The following is a 21316-nucleotide window of genomic DNA, read 5'->3' as shown; positions in this document are numbered from 1 at the left end:
ATGGAGTGGAGTGAAGGGGGGGGGGAATGGGACAACTGTAATAGCATAATCAATAAAATATTTGAAAACAAAAAAAAAACATTCTGTAATTAACTCTCTCAAAGAAAACTCGGGACTTTTCCTTAGTTTGAGCCACGGTACACACATATCACACCCTACATGGATTAATCAAAGGCACAAATCTGTTTTCATGGAAAAAATGTTAGAAGTTTTTTAAAAAGTAATGAGCCTGCATTACTCTTTCAGTCATATCTCAAGTAAATTCAATACGTAAAACGACTGGCAGAAATAAGCAGCACAAAGTAATTAAACAAGCTATTTTTCCTTTGAAGAAAATGATAACAAAGGTAAAGCCATTTAAAATACTGCATAACAAACTCATGTTCAGCCTATTCATTAAATGACATTTTTATCTTAATGTGTTAATGTTGTATTAAAAGAATAGTTACTCTCACTAAACCTGAATTCAGGGGCATCTTTTTTGCAGATGGTCAGTACTAGGAATAAAATCTATTGCCTTCTTGGGTGGCTTCCAGACTTCCCCTCAGACTTCCCCTCCTTCCCTACCTGGGGAGGGTTTGTCGAAACCCAGTCTTAATCCTGCTCACACTCCAGATTGCATTCTGGGCCACCCTGTTCATGCTGTCCCGTACCATGTGCAAATGCCTGCTTTTCTCTGGCTCCTCTTCTTAAAAGAAAGGGAGAAAAAAGAAGTTGAAGAACATACCTGGCTTTTTAAAAGCAAAATTCTATGTAATTATTTTTTATTATTGCTACAAAATGTAAATATACAGCAAATTGACTTTCCAAAATTTTTCCTGTAAGACTTTATTATACCCACCGTATTATACCTTTATATTGAATTATATGCATATAAATGTCTCTTTTCACATTTAGGGCTCTCTGAAAAATGTGGAATCCTTCGCATCTATGCTGAGACATTCTCCTCTCACTCAGATGGGACCTGCCAAGGATAAAATAGTCATTGGACGAATCATTCATATTGTGGAGAAGGATCTTTATATAGATTTTGGCGGCAAGTTTCATTGTGTGTGTAAAAGACCAGAAGTGGATGGAGAGTAAGTAGAATCATTTCCAAGTGCTTTAAGAGTGTTCACAGAAGTTGACATACCTCAAAGGTATTATTGGACTTTAATTGGTGGTTTTTGAAAACACAGAAAATAAGCTTATATCTCTTTATAATGGTAGTTAGTCAAGATAGGCCTGATTTATGTTTTCTCAAAGCAGTAAGAAGAGTTTTGGGGAAGATTTGAATGTTCATCGTTTTTTCCCCAAATGATAAACAACAAACAGTTAAGGCTTATGCCCTATTGCTCTCTGGTTCTGTAGTCTCGTAGTTTTTACTACAGTGTGCTGAAGGGAGTAGTTCACTTCAGCCAGGATTGAACCTGAAAGGTCGGTCAGTTACTTCTTTCCCTCCTACCTGTATGTACACCTACACTGATGGCTATGTCCACAGATTTTTACTGAGAAAACATTTTCCAACTTAGCAAATTCCTTGTCCAGTTTTCAATTTGTCATAGAAAGCAGGGTAATGGTCTTCACAGTATTTGTTAAATCTCTTGATTGCTACGTGTAGAAATGCTTAGGTTCTTTTCAAAACCCTTCTGGATCTCTTATAGCTTCCTGTCACTTAGCTTTGGAATTACGCTGATTTGATACTTTCTGCAATACTCTTAATTTCTCTTTCAGTTACTTAGCCTTTCTACCTGTATCCAAAACAAAATTTGTAGGTGGGAAATATTTTATACAAACCTTACCTGTTGTCTTTATCACTGGTGGAGGGATGATAACACCAAATGGGAAGGTCATGAGATCCAGTTGGATCTCTGGTTTTCCCCTTTTCATACCTAGAGAATATGACTCACCAGATAGAGCAGCTTATTGGGCTGGATCCATGTTAGCTCTCTACCTTCATGATGTCACACCTCTAACAGAGCAGATTCTGGGAGTCTAAGTCTCAGTAATGACAGATTCCTACTTCGAGACACTTATTTAAGTGACTCTAAATAAGATGTAGGTATTTACATACTTTGTTTATTATTCATCAGCCTAATCTCCTTTTAATCCCTTTTGGGAACTATTTTTCTCTTTAGTTAGACTTGTGCATACTTGAATTTATTCTGCTTTAGGACGACTTATAGACCAATTAAATGCAATGAAAAATAGCTCAAATTTAGTAAAATAACCAGCTTAGCAAATGTTTTAATTGTTTCATTATTGCTTTCAATAAATTCAATGTCATTTCAAACTCAGAGTAACTGATTTTTTGTTAACTGAATATCCTAATTAGTAAAGTAAGACCCTGTTTATAAGTTCTGTAACTTTTTTGCTTGATATTAGTTTCTGAATGTAGTTTAAAGAAACAGTTTTCAACCTTTGTCCCAAGAAGCTCTAGAGCTGTGCATACAAGCTTCTGAGATTGCTGTGAGGGTCGAGGGGAAGTTAGGCTCCAATTTCAGAGCAACTCTAGTGTTCCTTGTTTAAAGTGTATGGGGGGAAATTTTTACTACAAAAAAGTGAAAATGTTTGAAAAACATTTTTAAAAGAAAAATTAGTTCTAAAAATACACTACATTGATAGTAACATTTAGAATGTAGTACTTAAGCATGGTCAGTGGTATTGTGATGTAGTTAGAGTGAATTGCAAAATAGAAATATTACAAGTAAATTTAGAGATTTTAGAGGTGTGAATGGGGCCTACCTAATTCTTACAGCACCAACCTCAAAAGTCGTAACCATTACATTGTTTTTCTTTCATATCACCTTATGACTTGAAATCAGAAATAAGATTGTAACAGATCAGAAGGAGTCTTGAACTAACTTCTGGTAATTATCATTGAATCAATTGACTTACTAAATTAATTGGCATTCTGTTCTCTTCTGTAAAACCCACTGACTGATACCAGCACTATAGGGACAATTAGAAAGTAGTTGTCCTCTACTAGACCCGGACACTTTTGCTTCTTCCAGTTGAGGTATATGTTTAGCAAAAGCTAGTTGTGTTTGTTCCAAGAACTGGTTATATTTTTGTTAAATAATTATTTGATTATTGCATAAACTAATAAAATATGAGTACAGAAAGGGTTTTTGTTCTTAAAAAAATAATTAGACTGCATAAAGGAGAGATTTTGTTCTTAAACTAATTTTGAGCAAGTAAACCACAAAGACTGGGCTGCGATGGATCAGAAAAATCTGGAAGAAATTGCTTTCCGAATGTCCTTTTGTTCCTGTTTTACTTTAAAGTGACTGACCCTGGCCATCGCAGATATTACAACGAGGTACTGTTTGTGTAAGGAGACCAGTGCCAAGCTCCAGAGTGTGAACACTCAGCAGGAAGGACAGGCCCTGTATCAGAACATTTATATTAATAACTAAGTTAATGTATTTACAATATATGTGTATACTTTTTAACCTACTTTTCCATGAACTGACCTGAGTCAGAGAGCTTCTACTATGACTTAAAAATGTAAAGCACCTTGCTCATCATGTGCAGCTGTCTGCCCGTTTCTTTAGTCATGTTTTTCTTGTCATTAATATAGCACACAATTTCCCCAAATTTGTCCTAGTGTGCATTAACATCTCTTTCCATATCCCATCTGATAATCTTAATAGCTAGGTTTTTAAAAACCTACATTGTACTTTATGTATATTGTCTGCTTTATTTCTCATAAGAAGCATAGAAAGTAAATCCTATTATCCCCATTTACCAAATGAAGAAAATGAATCTCCCAGCATGAATAAAGTGTTCCAGTCACAAAACTGGACATTACCAAAGCAGGGACGCAGACCCAGAGCTGTGTGTAGTAAGTGCCCATGAATGTTCGTTTCACTCTGAAATGCTGTTCTCTACATCCTAGAATATAGAGTTATTAAATGTGTCATAAAAACCTCCTAAAATAGCCTCACATATGAATCAGTTTTACAGCAGGGACCCTGAAGGAGTGTGGTAGTGAAGCTCTATGGAGGTCTGTTAAAGAATGGTAGTTCGCCTATTGTAATGTTCTTAGTTTGTTGTCCATGGTTGTGGTACACCATGGCCCTTCGTATGGTGTTCATAGTGTGTTTGGAGAGCATTATCACCCATAAGCAAATGATCAGCAGTTCCAGGTTTTGTTTCAGAATGGGTGTTATAATTATAGTGATACCAGTGGTTACTAGGACTGGTTAATGTCTGCCAATGATTAGTAGCTTAGAGTCAACATCCCTGCTGTCATTTGGGAATGCTATATTTCAGAACAGTTTATTCTACAATAGAAAGTTGACTCTTTATAGATGTAATATTTAACTTTTAATTCTTCAATTGATTCTTTTAAAAAAATATGTTATCTACTTCTTTGAACCTTGTTAGGCCTAAAGTATATGGGGTTTTTTTGTCTTCATTTTTGATGACCAAGGTCATAATTATAAACATTAATTTCTGCATTGTATCATAGTTCAAATATATAGAATTATTGCTCCTGAACCACATAACCCCCTAGTTATGTAGTTTTTGTGTTTTACCTTTGGGTATCATCTTTTTCTACTGTTGATCCTGTATTTGCATTTTTAGCTTACACCTCTTAATTTCTTCTTTTAATTTTCTGATGCCTGGAAATTGGTTTCCAAATTTATTGTGCTTAAAGTAAGAACAACTAGTGTTTGAATAAAAACCTTGCAGCCCTGGCTGGTGTGGCTCAGTGGATTGAGTACCAGGCTGTGAATCAAAGGGTTGTGGGTTTGATTCCCAGTCAGGGCACATGCCTGGGTTGCAGGTCAAGTACCCAGTAGGGGGTGGGCAAGAGGCAACCACACATTGATGTTTCTCTCCCTCTCTTCCCCTTTCTATAAAATAAATAAATAAAAATTTTAATAAAACATTAAAAAAAAAAAACCTTGCAGCCTCTTCTCTAGTAAGTGTATGTACTTTAGTACATGGACTGCAGCATGTATTTTGACAGCTCCAACAGTCCTCTGCTTAATTCTCACTGGGTTCTGTGGAGACTTGATGTCAGCAGATAACTGACTTCCTGATAAGTGAAGTGTAACCATGTTGGAGTTTTGCCAGTGTTGACTGCCTCTTCACTGATGCCCTTGATAGGATTTGTCACATATCAAAACACTGGTTGTTGAGTCAGTCAGGTGCTGAGTGTCTTGGACATGAGCAGTTACTATAGTTGAGACCTTAACACCTCCAGAAGGAACAGTAGTGAAAATAAGATGGGGTTACTGGATCACAAGTATTAATTGAGGTGGTACCAATTATTACAATGAATTTGTAAGTAAATCAGTAAATTTCTTAAGAACATCATAGCCTAAAATACTGCTTTATGGCATTGATTTGGTTTGGTAGACTTAGAATATATCTGTGATACATTTTTTGAGTCTCAAGAATTAAGCTGCTGATTTGATTTTTATTTTAAAATAAACTGGGTCATGGTACATTTTTTCATGGAGCCAGCAAATATTTAATGAGCTGTTATAAGCCACCTCTGTGTTTAATGCTAGCCGTGTACAGATTAAAGACAATCTCCGCTCTCGCGGAGGTGATGTGATGATTTGGTCATGGGGATAGAGAAGTGAACACATATAATACTGTATAGGTTCTATTTCCTGGATTCTCTAGGAATTTGGATGAGAGGGGATCAGGGAATCTGTCAGTTTGTGCCAGAGGTTTCCCAGAGGAACTACCTGGAATTAAGTTGTAAAGGATGGGGGTGATGGGTAAAAGATACAAAGTTGCGGAAAATGGGAGGGAGTAACACTTGCAGAATATGTAAGTGAGAGAGAGCCTGGCTCTGCTGGTAACTCAAGTGACTTCGTTGGCTTAAGTTTAGGAGGAGCAATGGGAGAATGTGGAGATGTGCAGGAGCCAGGTTTCAGGGGATTTATATGCCATTCTAAAAAAATAGGGCTTTATTTTGGAAGTAGGAAAGAGCCATTAAAAATTTGTAACAGGTAACATGGACCAGATTTGTGTTTCAGTGAGCACATTCTGGCAGTAGAGCATTTATTAAAGAATGAAACTGGAGTTAGGGAGACCAGTAAGGAATCTTCTGGAAAGAAATGATGAGAACATGAAGTATACCTGAGGGTCAGGAAAGGAGACTTTCATTAGCAATTTAGGAGATGGAAGGAATAGGTCTTGGTGACTGAGGTTGTGAGGTAGAAGGAATGACGTTTCATTTTAGGCATGAATGACTAAGGGGAATAGTAAGTTGTGGTGTACTGGACATCGTCCTGTACACCAAAAAGTTGTGGTTTGATATTTGATCAGGGCACATACCTAGGTTGTGGGTTCGATCCCTAGTCTGGCAGATACAGGAGGCAACAGATCCATATCTCTCTCTCACATTATGTTTCTCTCTCTCTGTCTCTCTCTCACATCAATAAACATATCCTCGGATGAGGATTAAAAAAAGTTAAAATGCCCAGAATTAGATCAGTTTGATTCTCTCATTCCCACTCGTGGTCATATTTCTGATTACTATCAGTTAGGAACATTCCTCTTTTTACTGAAATTTAAATCCTTGTGATTAAACCATGCTTATCTTTTTGGCTTAAAAACCAAATTCTCTAAATCTTTTCATTTAGTTGGTTTTTTTTTGAATTTTCATGAATAGTATACATTTTTGTAAAATCTTGAAGTCCAGTTTTATAAGTAAAGTCCATTTATTAATGTGTTCTGAAGATTACATCTCTTAAAGCATTTCTACACTGGCATCTCTATCACAACACACGGGATTGACAGCTCTGAAAATCGAAGCATTTCAAAACAAGTGTGATTGGCAGTTCTAAGGTAACTAGCACATGCACTGAATATTATTTGTACTTTTGTTTGACACTAAGGTGAAATAAACAAGTTAATTTCCCAGTCTTTGTTTCTATTTCAGGTTGTGTGATATATAGGGTCAAATGAAGAGAGGATGGATACTGAATGTTTCAAAAACTAAAGTTTTCAAAGTATATTGGTGGGGCAAAAGAGAAATGAAGAATTTGAATGAAGTGGTTCTTTTTATTCCAGCAGGTGTGGTACACAATTGAAAAATGTACTTGTTTTTCAATAGATTGGTGATTGAAAATCACTCTATTAGATTTTTCTTAACAGATATCTGATTATAGTTTTAAAGATTTTAATATTTATTTTTCAGAGAGAGGGGCACGGAGGGAGAAAGAGAGTGAGAGACACCTCGATGTGCAAGAGAAACATTGATTGGTTGTGTCTCACACACCCCCAAATGGGGACCTGGCTGGCAACCCAGACATGAGCCCGGACTGGGACTCGAACCATCGACTTGTAGGTTAGCAGGGCAATGCCCAATCCACTGAGCCACATGAGTCAGGGCAGATCTCTGATTATTTTTTAGGGTGAAAAAGCATCTGTTATATTTAACCTTTTAGTAAGAAACCTTAGGAATATATATGAATTATAAATTATGATCTCAGAAATGTTCTGACTTCATGAAACATGTAATTTAGTCTTTGAATAGCATTAGACTAAATAGACAAACAAATAAACAAACAACAACAACAAAACCCCAAGCTCAATAGATACAGGGAACAGATCAGTGGTTGCCAGAGGCAAATCAGTGAAAAGCATTGAAAGATACAAATTTCCAGCTATAAAATAAGTCATGGTGACTATAGTTAACAGTACTATATTGCATATTTGAAAGTTACTAAGAGAGTATATCTGAAAAGTTCTCATCACAAGAGAAAATTTCTTTTGTAACTATGTATGGTGACAGATGATAATTAGACATATCGTGGTTATCATTTTGCAACATGTACAAATATCAAATCATTACATTGTACACCTGAAACTAATATAATGCGTTGATTATACCTCTCTATATAAGTTCTTTAAAAAAAATTAATAGCATCAGAGAGTCCCCCCCCCAGCATATGTAGCATAACAGTATTTTATTGGATTGATTAATTCCATTGGATTTTGTTTGATTGACGTGCAAAGTTGAATCAGCCTTCTGTAGCATGTTCACATACGAACAGCTATATTATCCCAGAGATTGTATAAATTTATATGTCCAGTAAATTTTCCTTATATGCCTTACCAGGATTGTAAAGGATAAAAGTGAATCTGGAAACTACTGTGGTGGCTGTTTTGTTGGGGAATGTAAGCAACTAAGTGTTCCCACAAAAGCTTTGAAGTTAATATCTTAATAGGACAAAGAGGAGAAAATGTCAAGGCTGCACTCCTACAATTGGTTCAGGCTGTAGTTCTATTGCCTTAAGAGTAGATTTTAAAAAACAAAAAGTTAATGAAACATGTGAGTTCTATTTTAGTTTGTAGGATTTTATATTAATTTGATTTGCCACTTGATAACATCTAGAGACTTTCACGGATCCAGAATATCAGCAAGTATTTTGTAGTTTGTGATTAATAAGAAGAACAATAATAGTTAACATTTGTTGAACACTCTATGCTAGGTACTTTGCTAAAAGATTTGCAAGTATTATTTTTTAAAATCTTTATTACTCTAAGGTACGTACTGTTAGACACCTTATTTAAAAACACCAAAGAAAGAATGGCTTACAGAGATGTTGATGAACTTGCCTGAGGACAGCAGCTAGTAAGTTAGCAGCCCTGAGACAGTGTAACTCTAAGTCCATTGTAAACCACAACTTTATGCAAATCACATACACTTTCAGGGTGTGTGTCTGTTATTGTTAATTTTCTCAGCAGATATTTATTATCTTAATTACAGTGTGCTGAATGCAGTCTGGAAAGAACTGTATGCCTTCTTTAGGAGGAAAGGTACATGGAGCTTGTTGACACAGGAATACATGAACAAATGCCTAAATGAATGATATGGTTAGGCATAGAAGTTTTCAAAGAAGAAGCTAGAGAAATGAAAGTTGAAGTGGTTTTATAAACCAATGTAAAAAGGGCCTCCTCAGAGAGGTGGGACTTTAGCTATATTCTGAAGGCCAGGGAAGGGGTGTTGTGAGATGGAGAATAACAGGATAGCATGAGCAGTGGCAACGATTTGAGAGAGAGCTCAGCAGGATTGCATTAGTTATCTACATCTGTGTAACATATTACTCCAAAACTTGGGGGCTTAAAACAATAAACATTATCTCACACAAATGCCATGGATCAGGAATCCAGGAGTGTCTTAGCCAGACATTCTGCCTCGGGGTTTCTTGTGAGCTTCAGTCAAGATATTAAGCAGGCCCTGGCAGGGTAGCTGAGCCGGTTGGAGCATCATCCCATACACCAAAATGTTGCGGGTTCGGTCTCCATCAGGGCACATACCTAGGTTGTAGGTTCCATCCCATGTCAGGTTGTGTACAAGAGGCAGCTGATCAATGTTTCTCTCTCACATCAATATTTCTCTCTTTCTCCCCCCCCCACCCCACCACCTCCCCCTCTGCCTTCTTCTCTTACTAAAATCAATAAACCTATCCTCAGGAGAGGATTAAAAAAAAAAAAATTAGCCAGGGCTGTAGTCATCTGAAGACTTGACCAGGTTGGAGGATATATTTCCAGTGTGACTCCCAACATGCTGGCCATGGTCAGGAGGCCTCAATTCCTCATCATGATGGGCCTCTCCATTGGGCTACTTGAGTCTCCACGACATAGCAGTTAGCTTCCCCCAGAATGAATGAATCATCTAAGAGAGACCTAGGGGCAGTTGTGATGTCTTTTATGACCTAGACAACATTGTCACTTCTACCATATTCTATTACTTAGGAGCAAGCCACTAAGCCCAGCCCACATCAAGGGAGGTGGGGGATTAGTCTGCACCTTTTAGAAGGAGGTATGTACAAAATGTGTGTACATATTTTAAAACCACAAGTGGTCAAGTGCCCATGGCTTGGCCAAGCTTCAGGGAGTAATGAAATATTTGCTTTGCTAGACTAGCAAGGATCCTTATGAAAAATTCTGAGTTTCAGATTAAAAAGTCATGACGGGAGAGACAGAGGAGTAGTACTGGGGATGGGTCTTTTTGGACAATGACCTAGCAGAGATGTGTGAGATGGCATGGGCACAGCAAGGCCAGTTCTGAGACTGCCATATAACCCAGGAGGGGCAAGTTAAGGGCTAGAACAAAGTGAGAAGAATGGGAAAGGAATCTAGGAGAGATTGTTCAGAGAAATGACTGAGGTTTCCAGCCCAGGTGACAAAAAAATAGAGGTGCCAGCAATCGGGAAGTTGGGTAGAATTGCTGTTTGTTGAGCTGTAGAATAACAGACCTGGAATTAGCTACTTCATGTTGGGCTCTAAGTTTCTGTATCTTTTGCTTTTATCAGCAACAAAACAAAAGAAAACCAAAGGTAACTGTATTAGTGCAGATTTGGATTTGGGCCACATTAAGCAAGAGTGACTGATTTGAACAAATTTTGCGATGTTCAGGTTCAGGCATCCTGTTAGAGCTGAGCAGCTTTATTTCACAAAGTGAAATGCAAGTGTAAAAATATTGAGTTGGCTAAAAAGTTCATTTTTTTCCATAAGATGGCGGCTCTAGTAGCACTTAGTAAACTAGCAGCTAGTAAACACTAGTTGTGTTTAACTTCATTCAAAACAATTTTGTTAGATTGTACTGTGACAGTTGTCATATAGTGTGCATTTAAAAAAACATCAAAATTGGTGAATTTTTGTGTAGCCATTTTAATATTGAAAATGGGAGAAAATACTCATTTTCTGCATATTATAATTTATTTCAAGAAGGGTAAAAATGCAATTGAAACACAAAAACAGATTTGTGCAGAATATGGAGAAGGTTCTGTGACTGATCAAATATGTCAAATATGGTTTTCAAGGACTGCTGGGCAAGATGGAGGCATAGGTAGACACACTGTGCCTCCTTGCACAACCAAAAGAAGGACAACAACAAATTTAGAAACAAAAAACAACCAGAACTGATACAAAGTCAAACTGTATGGAAGTCCGACAACCAAGGAGTTAAAGAAGAAACATTCATCCAGACTACTAGGAGGGGCAGAGACATGGGGATGGGCATCCAGGCAGAGAAGACTTGCCACAAGGCGGCCACTGGCGGAGTGGGCGGTCCCACATTTGCGTGCTGATAAACTGGAAAGAAAGATGGGGAGAGAGACAGACCACGTGACACAGGGTTGCAGCGTGGGGAAATAAAGCCTCAAAACCTGTGACTGAAAATATGTGTGAGGATTGAGATGGTGGGAAAAACTCCCAGCCTCACAGGAGAGTTCACTGGAGAGACCCACAGGATCCTAGAATCTACACAAACTCACTCACCTGGGAATCACCTGGGTAGCTGGGGAAGTGACTGAAAACCAGCGGAGAGCAGAGCAAGTGGCACTATTCTTTCTCGGACTTCTCCCCCACATACAGCATCACAATGCAGCAACATGGGTTGCCCTGCCCTCCTAAACACCTAAGGCTCTGCTCCTTACTATGTAACAGGCACGCCAGACAAAAAAAAAGAAAATGGCCCAAATGAAAGAACAGATCAGAGCTCCAGAAAAAATACAGTTAAGTGACGAAGAGATAGCCAACCTACCAGATGCACAGTTCAAAACACTGATAATCAGGATGCCCACAGAATTGGATGAATATGGTCACAAATTAGAAGAAAAAATGAAGGATATGAAAAGTGAAATAAAGGAAAATGTACAGGGAATCAACGGCGACGGGAAGGAAACTGGGACTCAAATCAACGGTGTGGACCAGAAGGAAGAAAGAAACATTCAATGAGAACAGAATGAAGAAATAAGAATTCAAATAAATGAGGAGAGGCTTAGGAACTTCCGTGACAACTTTAAATGTTCCAACATCTGAATCATAGCGGTGCCAGAAGGAGAAGAGGAAGAGCAAGAAATTGAAAACTTATTTGAACAAATAATGAAGGAGAACTTCCCTAATCTGGCAAAGGAAATGTACTTTCGGGAAGTCCAGGAAGCTCAGAGAGTCCCAAAGAAGTTGGACCCAAGGAAGCACACACCAAGGCACATCATAATTACATTACCCAACATGAAAGATAAGAGAATCCTAAAAGCAGCAAAATAAAAGGAGAGAGTTACCGTATTTTTCGGACCATAAAACGCACCTAGATTTTAGAGGAGGAAAATAGGGGAAAAAAACCCTCTCCACCACTACTCCCAGTGAGCCAGGTAAGCCACATTCGGACTATAAGACACACCCCCATTTTCCTCCCAGATTTGGGGGGTGCATCTTATAGTACGAAAAATACAGTACCTACAAAGGAGTTCCCATAAGACTAAGGAGTTCATCATCACCAAGCCCTTATTATATGAAATGTTAAAGGGACTTACCTAAGAAAAAGAAGATCAAAACTATGAACAGTAAAATGACAACAAACTCACAGCTATTAACAACCAAACCTAAAAACAAAAACAAAAAACTAAGCAAACAACTAGAACAGGAACAGAATCACAGAAATGGAGATCACATGGAGGATTATCACTGTGGGGAGTGGGAAGGGGAGAGAGGGGGAAAAGGTACAGAGAATAAGTAGCATAAATGATAGGTAGAAAATAGACAGGGGGAGGTTAAGAATAGTATAGGAAAAGTAGAAGCCAAAGAACTTATATGTATGACCCATGGACAAGAACTAAAGGGGGGAGTGGGATAGGAGGAGGTGTGCAAGGTGAAGGGGAATAAAGTGGGGGGAAATGGGACAACTGTAATAGCATAATCAATAAAATACATTTTTAAAAAAACAAGAAAAAAAGTGGTTTGTGAAGTTTGGTGCTGGAGATTTCTGCCCAGATGATGCTCCAAAATGGGGTAGACCCATTGAAGTTGATAGCGATTGAATTGAGACATTAATTGAGAACAATCAATGTTCTACCATGCGGGGTATAGCCAACATACGCACAATATCCAGATCACTAAAGTTGTTGCTGAAAATAAAAAATGTCTTGTTTTATGGAGAAAACCATATGGACTTTTTGGCACATCCAACATCAAATGGGATCCTTTACTAGTAGTATAATCTTGCCAGGTGTATTCAGTATATGTGGTTATTATCCAATTTCAACCTGAGTTCTCAAGATTCTTTCATTCATTTTTGGACTTCTTATTTATTTATTTTTTTACTCCTAGGCCTCTTGTTCCTCCCTTCCATCTCCTTTGCATGTAACTTTATCTCATTCTTTATTGAAATCAAGTTTATCCATTAATCCATATGAAATTGCTGTTTTTTTAAAATAAAGAATAGTTGAATATCTGAAATTTCACATTATTCAAACTAATACTCCCTGGATTTTGTATTCTCTACTTTAAATTTTCTCTCATCATCTTTTCTAGAGAATTTGATAAAATTTGAAATGTTTTACCTGTTTTTCCTCAAACTATTGTTCTATTCCTGTGTACCCCCAAATTGCCTTTGTTTCTAAATTTCCAATTGTTCCTCAGTTCAGCCCACCTAGTCATACTCTGCCGTTGTACTAATTGAAACCACCTCTTAAATTCATCAGTGACCTTCTGGTCACCTTCCCAGCAGTTTTGCTCAAGCTTTTTTTAGTAGGCAACACTCTTCCTTGGCTGTTCCCTTTGCCGAAATTGTTATATATGTTCATTTTCTTGGTTTTCCTACTTCCCTGTACTTTTTTACATTACCCTAAAAGTGCTTTACAAAATTTTAGAGGATAAAAATGGTAGGTAGGAGATACAGTAGTTTTTGGAGTATGGGGGGAAGTTGAGCATGGTAAGTCAGGAAGAACATGGGAGTGGAAGGCAAGGGCTTGGTTCTAATTGTACTTTAGTGTGAACAGGAAAATTTCGTTCACCCAAGAGTCTAAACCCTAAACTAATTGAACCAAGAGAATTGTTTAAGCAGCACTGTTTTTGAGTGCACTTACTTAAAATAACCACAGCATTTATTTGAAAAACACTTTGCCTGCCTATTAATGACACAAATATCTCCATTCATGTGTATCCCTATTGCTTTTATTTGGTAAATTAGGAATCATTCAGGCTCAATATAGTCCTATATTTGAAAATATGATACTTTGCTTTTAGCTTCTTTTAATTTTTAAGAAAAGAGTTTTCCATAAATATGGAAAGTTAGGTCTAAAAGAAACCTACAGTTAGGTTTCTTTTAAAGTGTGAATTTAGAACCTTAACTTCAAAATAAAATAGAATACCTTGTGTTCCTTTAGAAAATGCAAATTACTTATTAAGTAGGTTTCACTGGATCCTTAATTAATACTGATTGAGCATATTATAACTGTTAATGTGGAATTGATGCTGTTGCTTATGTCATTTTTTAATTTATTAAGCAAATCAGTTTTTTTCTTGATGTATTTTCCCTGAAAGCTTTTTCTTTTATATACAGTACTTTTTCAAAATGAGGTTATTAACTATTTGCTATGATATATAATGGAGAGAGCTGTACTTCTCTTGGTGTGGAATTTACTATTTGAAATTATTTGACTTCCAAAATATATTGGTATGAATGTACATATTTTGAGGCTCAGCATTTTTACCAGAGTTAACCTTACCTCAGAAATTCTATTTTACTCACCATTCATGGAGAGGTGGGTATATTGCATTCATTTTTGTATTTATTAGATACATGCCAAATTACTTTTTAAAGTTAACAACTAAACTTTTCATTGACTTCAATATCAATTTTATTTTTCTTCTTACAATTAAGATGGCTCTCAGTTATCTACTAGAACAGGAATACTCAGTCCTCTTCAACGAAGATAATTTTATTCCTTTATAACACCAAAGGACAACTAAGAATGGTAGTATATCTCAACCAATAATTTCAATACCCTCCTGTTATGAGTTAAATACTTTTTAAATAAACTCTTTAATCTCAAAATCTATTCCAGAAATAAAATATCTTTTTCTAATTGTAGTTGCAAATATTTTAGCCTTCCTGTTTCCTGCATGTACTTTATTTAGAAACTTTAATAGTAAATTCAGCTTTTTTAAAAAATATATTTATTGATTATGCTATTACAATTGACCCATTTACCCCCTTCACTCCACTCCATCCTGCCTACCCCCTCCCTCCCACACTTCCCCCCACAATAGTTCATGTCCATGGGTCATACATATAAGTTCTTTGGCTTCTACATTTCCTATACCATTCTTACCCTCCCCCTGTCTATTTTCCACCTACCATTTATGCTACTTATTCTCTGAACCTTTCCCCCTCTATCCCCCTCCCACTCACCTGTTGATAACCCTCAATTGTGATCTCCATTTCTGTGATTCTGTTCCTGTTCTAGTTGTTTGCTTAGTTTGCTTTTGTTTTTGTTTTAGGCATGGGTGTAAATAACTGTGAGTTTGCTGTCATTTTTACCGTTCCTATTTTTCATCTTCTTTTTCTTAGATAAATCCCTTTAACATTTCATATAATAAGGGCTTGGTGATGATGACTCCTTTAACTTGACCTTATCTGAGAAGCACTTTATCTGCCCTTCCATTCTAAATGATAGCTTTGCTGGATAGAGCAATCTTGGATGTAGGTCCTTTCCTTTCATTACTTGGAATACTTCTTTCCAGCCCCTTCTTGCCTGTAAGGTCTCTTTTGAGAAGTCAGCTGACAGTCTTATGGGAACTCCTTTGTAGGTAACTGTGTCCTTTTCTCTTGCTGCTTCTAGGATTCTCTCCTTCTGTGTAATCTTGGGTAATGTAACTATGATGTGCCTTGGTGTGTTCCTCCTTGGGTCCAGCTTCTTTGGGACTCTCTGAGCTTCCTGGGCTTCCTGGAAGTCTATTTCCTTTGCCAGAGTAGGGAAGTTCTCCTTCATTATTTGTTCAAATAAGTTTTCAATTTCTTGTTCTTCCTCTTTTCCTTCTGACACCCCTATAATTCGGATGTTGGAACGTTTCAAGATGTCCTGGAGGTTCCTAAGCCTCTCCTCATTTTTCGAATTCTTGTTTCTTCATTCTTTTCTGGTTGGATGTTTCTTCCTTCTGGTCCACAGTGTTGATTTGAGTCCCAGTTTCCTTCCCATCACTATTGGTTCCCTGTACATTTTCCTTTGTTTCTCTTAGCATAGCCTTCATTTTTTCATCTAATTTGCAACCAAATTCAACCAATTCTGTGAGCATCCTGATTACCAGTGTTTTGAACTGTGCATCTGATAGGTTGGCTGTCTCTTCGTGGCTTAGTTGTATTTTTTTCTGGAGCTTTGATCTGTTCTTTCATTTGGGCCTTTTTTTTTTTTGTCTTGGCACGCCTGTTACGTATGGGGGCGGAGCCTTAGGTGTTCACTAGGGCAGAGTAATGCTGGTTGCTGTGGTGTGATGCTGTATGTGGGGGAGGGGTCTGAGAGGGAGCAATGGCACTTGCTCTGCTCTCCCCTGGTTTGCAATCACTCCCTCTGCTACCCACAATCAAATTGGGCCTTTCTGGTGCTGCTTCCTGAGTGGGTGGGCTTGTGCTCGCTCTAGACCCCTATGGGTTTGTCCAATGACCTCTCCTGTGAGGCTGGGAGTTTCTCCCACTGCTGCCTCAACCCCCACGGGTGTTTTCAATCAGAGGTTTGAGGCTTTCTTTCCCTGATCTAGAGCCCTGGGTAGTGTGGTCTGCTTTGCTCCCCCACCGTTCCTCCCAGCTTATCTATGCGCGAATGTGGGGCCACAGGGTCTGCTAGCTGCAGCCTGGCCTGCCCTGTTCCACAGTCCGCCAACTCACTGGGTCCACCAGCTGCCACCTCGCCGGGAGTCTTCTCTGCCCTGGCTGCCCGTCTCTGCCGCTTCTCTGCCCCTATGTTTCTTCTTTATCTCCTTGGTTGTTGGACTTCCATGCAGTTCAATTTTCTGTCAGTTCTGGTTGTTTTTTGTTTTTAAATTGTTGTTGTCCTTCTTTTGGTTGTGCGAGGAGGCACAGTGTGTCTACCTACGCCTCCATCTTGGCTGGATATCAGCTTTCTTTTTTTAATCAGATACCTTCAGCATGAATTTTTTAAAAAAGATTTTATTTACTTTTTGGCAGAGGGGAAGGGAGGGAGAAAGAGAAGGAGTGAAACATCAGTGTGTGGTTGCCTCTCACTTGCCCCTTACTGGGGACCTGGCCCAAAACCCTGACATGTGCCCTTATTGGGAATCATACCTGTGACCCTTTGGTTCTCAGGCTGACACTCAGTCCACTAAGCTGCACTAGCCAGGGCAGTATGAATTTCCTAAGTTCTTTATTACACTTATTTCACTGATGGAAACATCTAAAGTTTGAAGGAACACGTGCAAGAAGTAAAGCTCAGCATATATGCTAGTTTGTAATCCAAGTTCTCTATATTAGTAATGGTGTCGATGGTCATGATGTTCATGACTGATAATAGCAGCAACCACTTCCTAAACTTTAGGACTGTTATGAAATTCTCCTCCCAAAGGAATCTTAAGTCACTTTAAGAAAATTAAAATATGCTATATCTTTTAGCCAAAAATAATTTTAAGTGTATGGCATAGTGCCTTGCAGATTCTAAGTTCACCATAAATATTCATTGCTTACTTTTTTGATAGACAGGAGTCACAAAAGTATTTAGCTCACAACAGTAGGGTATTGCAATTATTGTTTGAGATACACTGTTCTTAGTTTTCCATTGGTGTTGTAAAGGAGTAAAATTACCTTCATTGAAGAGGATTGAATATTCCTGTTCTAGTAAATAATTGAGAGCCATCTCAAGAAGAAAAATAAAATTAATGTTGAATCGAAGTCAATGAAAACTTTTTTTTCCCCCATATTGAAAATTAGTAGATATGTGTTATCTTCAAAACTGTCTAATTATCATAATCATTATGTATGTTACATGTTGTTGAGTTGGCTCAGTCTCCTGGTGACCTTATGCATGGGTGATGTCTACAATGTCCTTTCCTCAGTAGTCCCGCTCAGCTGCCACAGACTCATGTCTATGGCTTCTTGTATGGAATCAGTGTGTCTCATACTTGGTCATCTTTTCCTGCTGCCTTCTATTTTTTCCTAGCATTATAGACGTTTCCAAAGAACCTTATCTTCTCATTATGTGCCCAAAGTGGGACAGCTTCAGTTTTGTCATTTTTGCCTCTTGCCATGTTTTGGGCCTAACTTGCTGTAGGACCCACTCGTTCTTTCTGACAGCCCTATGTATTTGTAGAGCCCTCATCCAATGACATATTTCAGATGAGTGTATTTTTTTCTTATTAGCCGCCTTCACTGTCCAGCTTTCACATCCATACATAGTTTTTGGAAATATGATGGTGTGGATGATATTAGCTTGATTTATAATGACACATTGTTGCTCTTGGTGACCTTTCCTACTTCTTCCCTTGCTGCCCTTCCACATCTCAGCCTTTTCATGATTTCTTGGCTGCATTATCCATATGAATTGACAGATGAACCAAGGTCAGCAATCTTTAACACTTTCAATGTCTTCATTGTATGCTACAGTTGTGTGTTTCTTCTGTAGTCATGACTTTTGTCTCGATATTCAAATACAGTCCTGCTTTGGTGCTTTCTTCTTTCATTTTCATTTCAACTCATTGCTACTTTCTTCCAGTAAGGTGGTATGATCTTCATTTCTTAAGTTATTGATATTTCTTCCACCAATTTCTACTCCTTCTTCCTCTGAGTTTAGCCCAGGTTTTTGTTTATGTTCGACCTACAGATTGAACAAACTGGAAAACAAACATCCTTGTTTGACACCTTTGCCTCCAAGGAAACCATTCTGTCTCCATATTCTCTTCCTACAGTGGCTTCCTGTCCACAATACAAGCTATACAGCAGAACAGTCGAGTCCTGAGGCATGTCCAGTTCTTTCAGAGCAGCCCATAGCTTTTCCTGATGGACACGGTCGAAGGCTTTACTGGACACTATAAAACAGACTAACCTGAAATTGTCTGGAGCACTCCAGTGTTTAATTGATGTTTGCAATTTTATCTGAATGCCTCTTGTCTGAATCCAGCTTGAACATCCAGCATTTTTGTTAACTTTTACTAATGTTGAGTCACTTTTCTAAGCATCATTGACCCTGAAATAAGAATTTCTGAATTTGAATCCTGGTTCTGCCACATACTAATTGTGTGATCTTGGACAAGTTGCTTCACTTCATGGCAGCCTCAATTATCTTGTCTTTAAAGTGGCTGAATGAAATAATAGTAGTACTTACTCCAAATGATTGGTGTGAGAATTAAGTGAGGTCATCACTTTCATCATCATCATCATGAACAGCTGACATTATTGACCCTTTTTTACACATCAAACAGATACCATACATCCATACCTTACTAACATTATACCTACTTTACCGATGAGGAAAGTGAGCCTCAGAGAGTTTGTGACTTTCCAAATCATTTAGACTTGTTTCAGTTGCACACAGAAGAAACCTTGATGACTTGTGGCTTAAACATAGAGACTCATTTTTCTTGCATAAGAATTTTTCTGGACGTTGGTGGCTTTTGGGGTCGCTTTAGCAACTTGACAACATCAGCTCTGGCTTCCTGCCTCTTGGGTTCTGGGAGCAGTAAGGTTATTGATTCTCTGGGGGGACGGGGAGGGACAGTGAGCCTCTCTGTGCTTTTGTCTGGAAAATGACTTTTTTAGACGTCTCATCCAGACTGTAGCTTACCTTTCCTTGATTATCCCTGTATAAGATGCTGCTCCCAGGCTGTATGGAAGGCACTGCTAACTTTAGGAATAAATATTACCCAGCAGCTACACAGCACACTTTTCCTTTTTGAAATTTTGTATTTTTCAGAATAAAAATTATTCCTTTTTAGGGTGGCTGAATTTTGAAAGTTATGTGCCCCTCCCTACTTTCAAATAAAAATACAAAACAAAACAAAAATTAGTAACTGAATGCTTTTTGTATTAGAAATGACTTCTAAGATATGTTTGTTTCAGATAATTTCTGATAACATTTTTCAACTTTCTATAGCAAAGAAAACATAATACATAATCAAAGTAATGAGTTTTGCCTCTTTCCGTTGTAATTATTATGTTTTAACTCATGGGTAAATGAGTTTGTTCTTTGCTCACTTCCTAAGGGTGGCTATCCACTGATTTCATTTTCTGGAAAATAAAATTATGTCACAATTCTTGGAAACTGCTTATTTATTTATTTATTGTTTTATTTTTTTCAGAGATGGGGGTGGGGTGAAGAATGGGTGAAATTAGGTCATAATCCAGATTCCCTATTCAGTTCTCAAATATATAGCAATAGCTTACTCTTTTATTCTGTCTTTTCTATATTTGATGTAAATTACATTGAATTTTGTAGAGGAAGGATAAGATCCGGTAAGATTTTGAGCCGGGCAACATTATTTGCTCTTGTAGGCAAGGAGATTGAGGCTTGGAGAAGTTATGAAAGTTATGCAGAGTCAGTAACCTAGAGCACCATGGAGCTTGGATTGGAGCCAGCCTGTTCCACAGTGCATTGTGAGGATGAAATCCCAAACAGTATGTTCACTGAGGACAGAGCTTTCTCTTTCTTTTAAAATATTAAATGACATGTTATCAAATAAAACATGCCTCTGGTATTGCTTTTTATATTTCAACAACTTTTTGTTGCAATAATCTTTTGTAAAATAATGAAGAAATACTATGTATCAACCGTAGTTTATCTTAGGACATGCTCTGATTTCTGTTTTATCAAATCACTTTATCAAGTGATCAAGTTACCAAGTAATTTTATTTAAGCTAAATTCAGCCACCCCGTTGGCTAGTCGACTAGTTTAGGGTTGATTAGTCATTGACTGATAAAGGGATGGACTCTTCCCTGTTGACCTTTCTAGTCTGAATTTTAAACTATGTCTTTTTAATTAATGACACTGCAGTGTGGTCTTTCAACATTTCTGTGTGTATAGCTGTATTTTCAGGTTCATTTTTTTGAATTGGGTAATTAACCAAGCAAAATATTTTAAAGTATATTTCAAATATTTCAGTGTTTATGTATCTGTTATTGTAAATATCATCAGATACTGTGCCCTTTTATGTTAAAAATGTATGGCTTAAAGTGCATAAATTTGAATTTATGCAGGTTCTTTCACATTTTTATATATTCTTTTGCTTACTATAAAAATACACTGTTGCCCTTGTTGGTGTGGCTCAGGGATCGATTGCAGACCAGGTCCCCAGTGGGGGCCATGTGGGAGGCAACCACGCATTGATGTTTCTCTCCCTCTCCTTCTCCCTCCCTTCCCATCTCTCTAAAAATAAATAAATAAAATATGTAAAAAAAAAAAAAAACTATTTTAAAAAAATACACTGCTGACTAAACCAAACCCAGTTCTCTTGGTTTCTTCATTTTAGACTGAAACTTTAATTCATTTATCCTATGTATTAATCACTGCAGAGTGAAAGCTAATATTCTTCAGTGATCAAGCCAAATTACTAATATTATATTGGTATTTG

General features: G+C 37.6%; 1 protein-coding gene across 1 annotated transcript in view; it reads left to right on the top strand.

Moving 5' to 3' along the window:
* The window catches only part of MRPS28 (mitochondrial ribosomal protein S28), a 97635-nt gene that overhangs the window by 22921 nt on the left and 53398 nt on the right, over positions 1–21316 (top strand). Inside the window, exon 2 of the mRNA XM_024578342.4 lies at positions 898–1079. Within this exon, the coding sequence (XP_024434110.2) occupies positions 898–1079 (182 nt within the window). The remainder of the gene's footprint in view (positions 1–897; positions 1080–21316) is intronic.

Source organism: Desmodus rotundus, chromosome 8, assembly GCF_022682495.2.
Source record: "Desmodus rotundus isolate HL8 chromosome 8, HLdesRot8A.1, whole genome shotgun sequence".
Classification (NCBI taxonomy): domain Eukaryota; kingdom Metazoa; phylum Chordata; class Mammalia; order Chiroptera; family Phyllostomidae; genus Desmodus; species Desmodus rotundus.
This window is presented reverse-complemented; position numbering and strand designations above follow the sequence as displayed.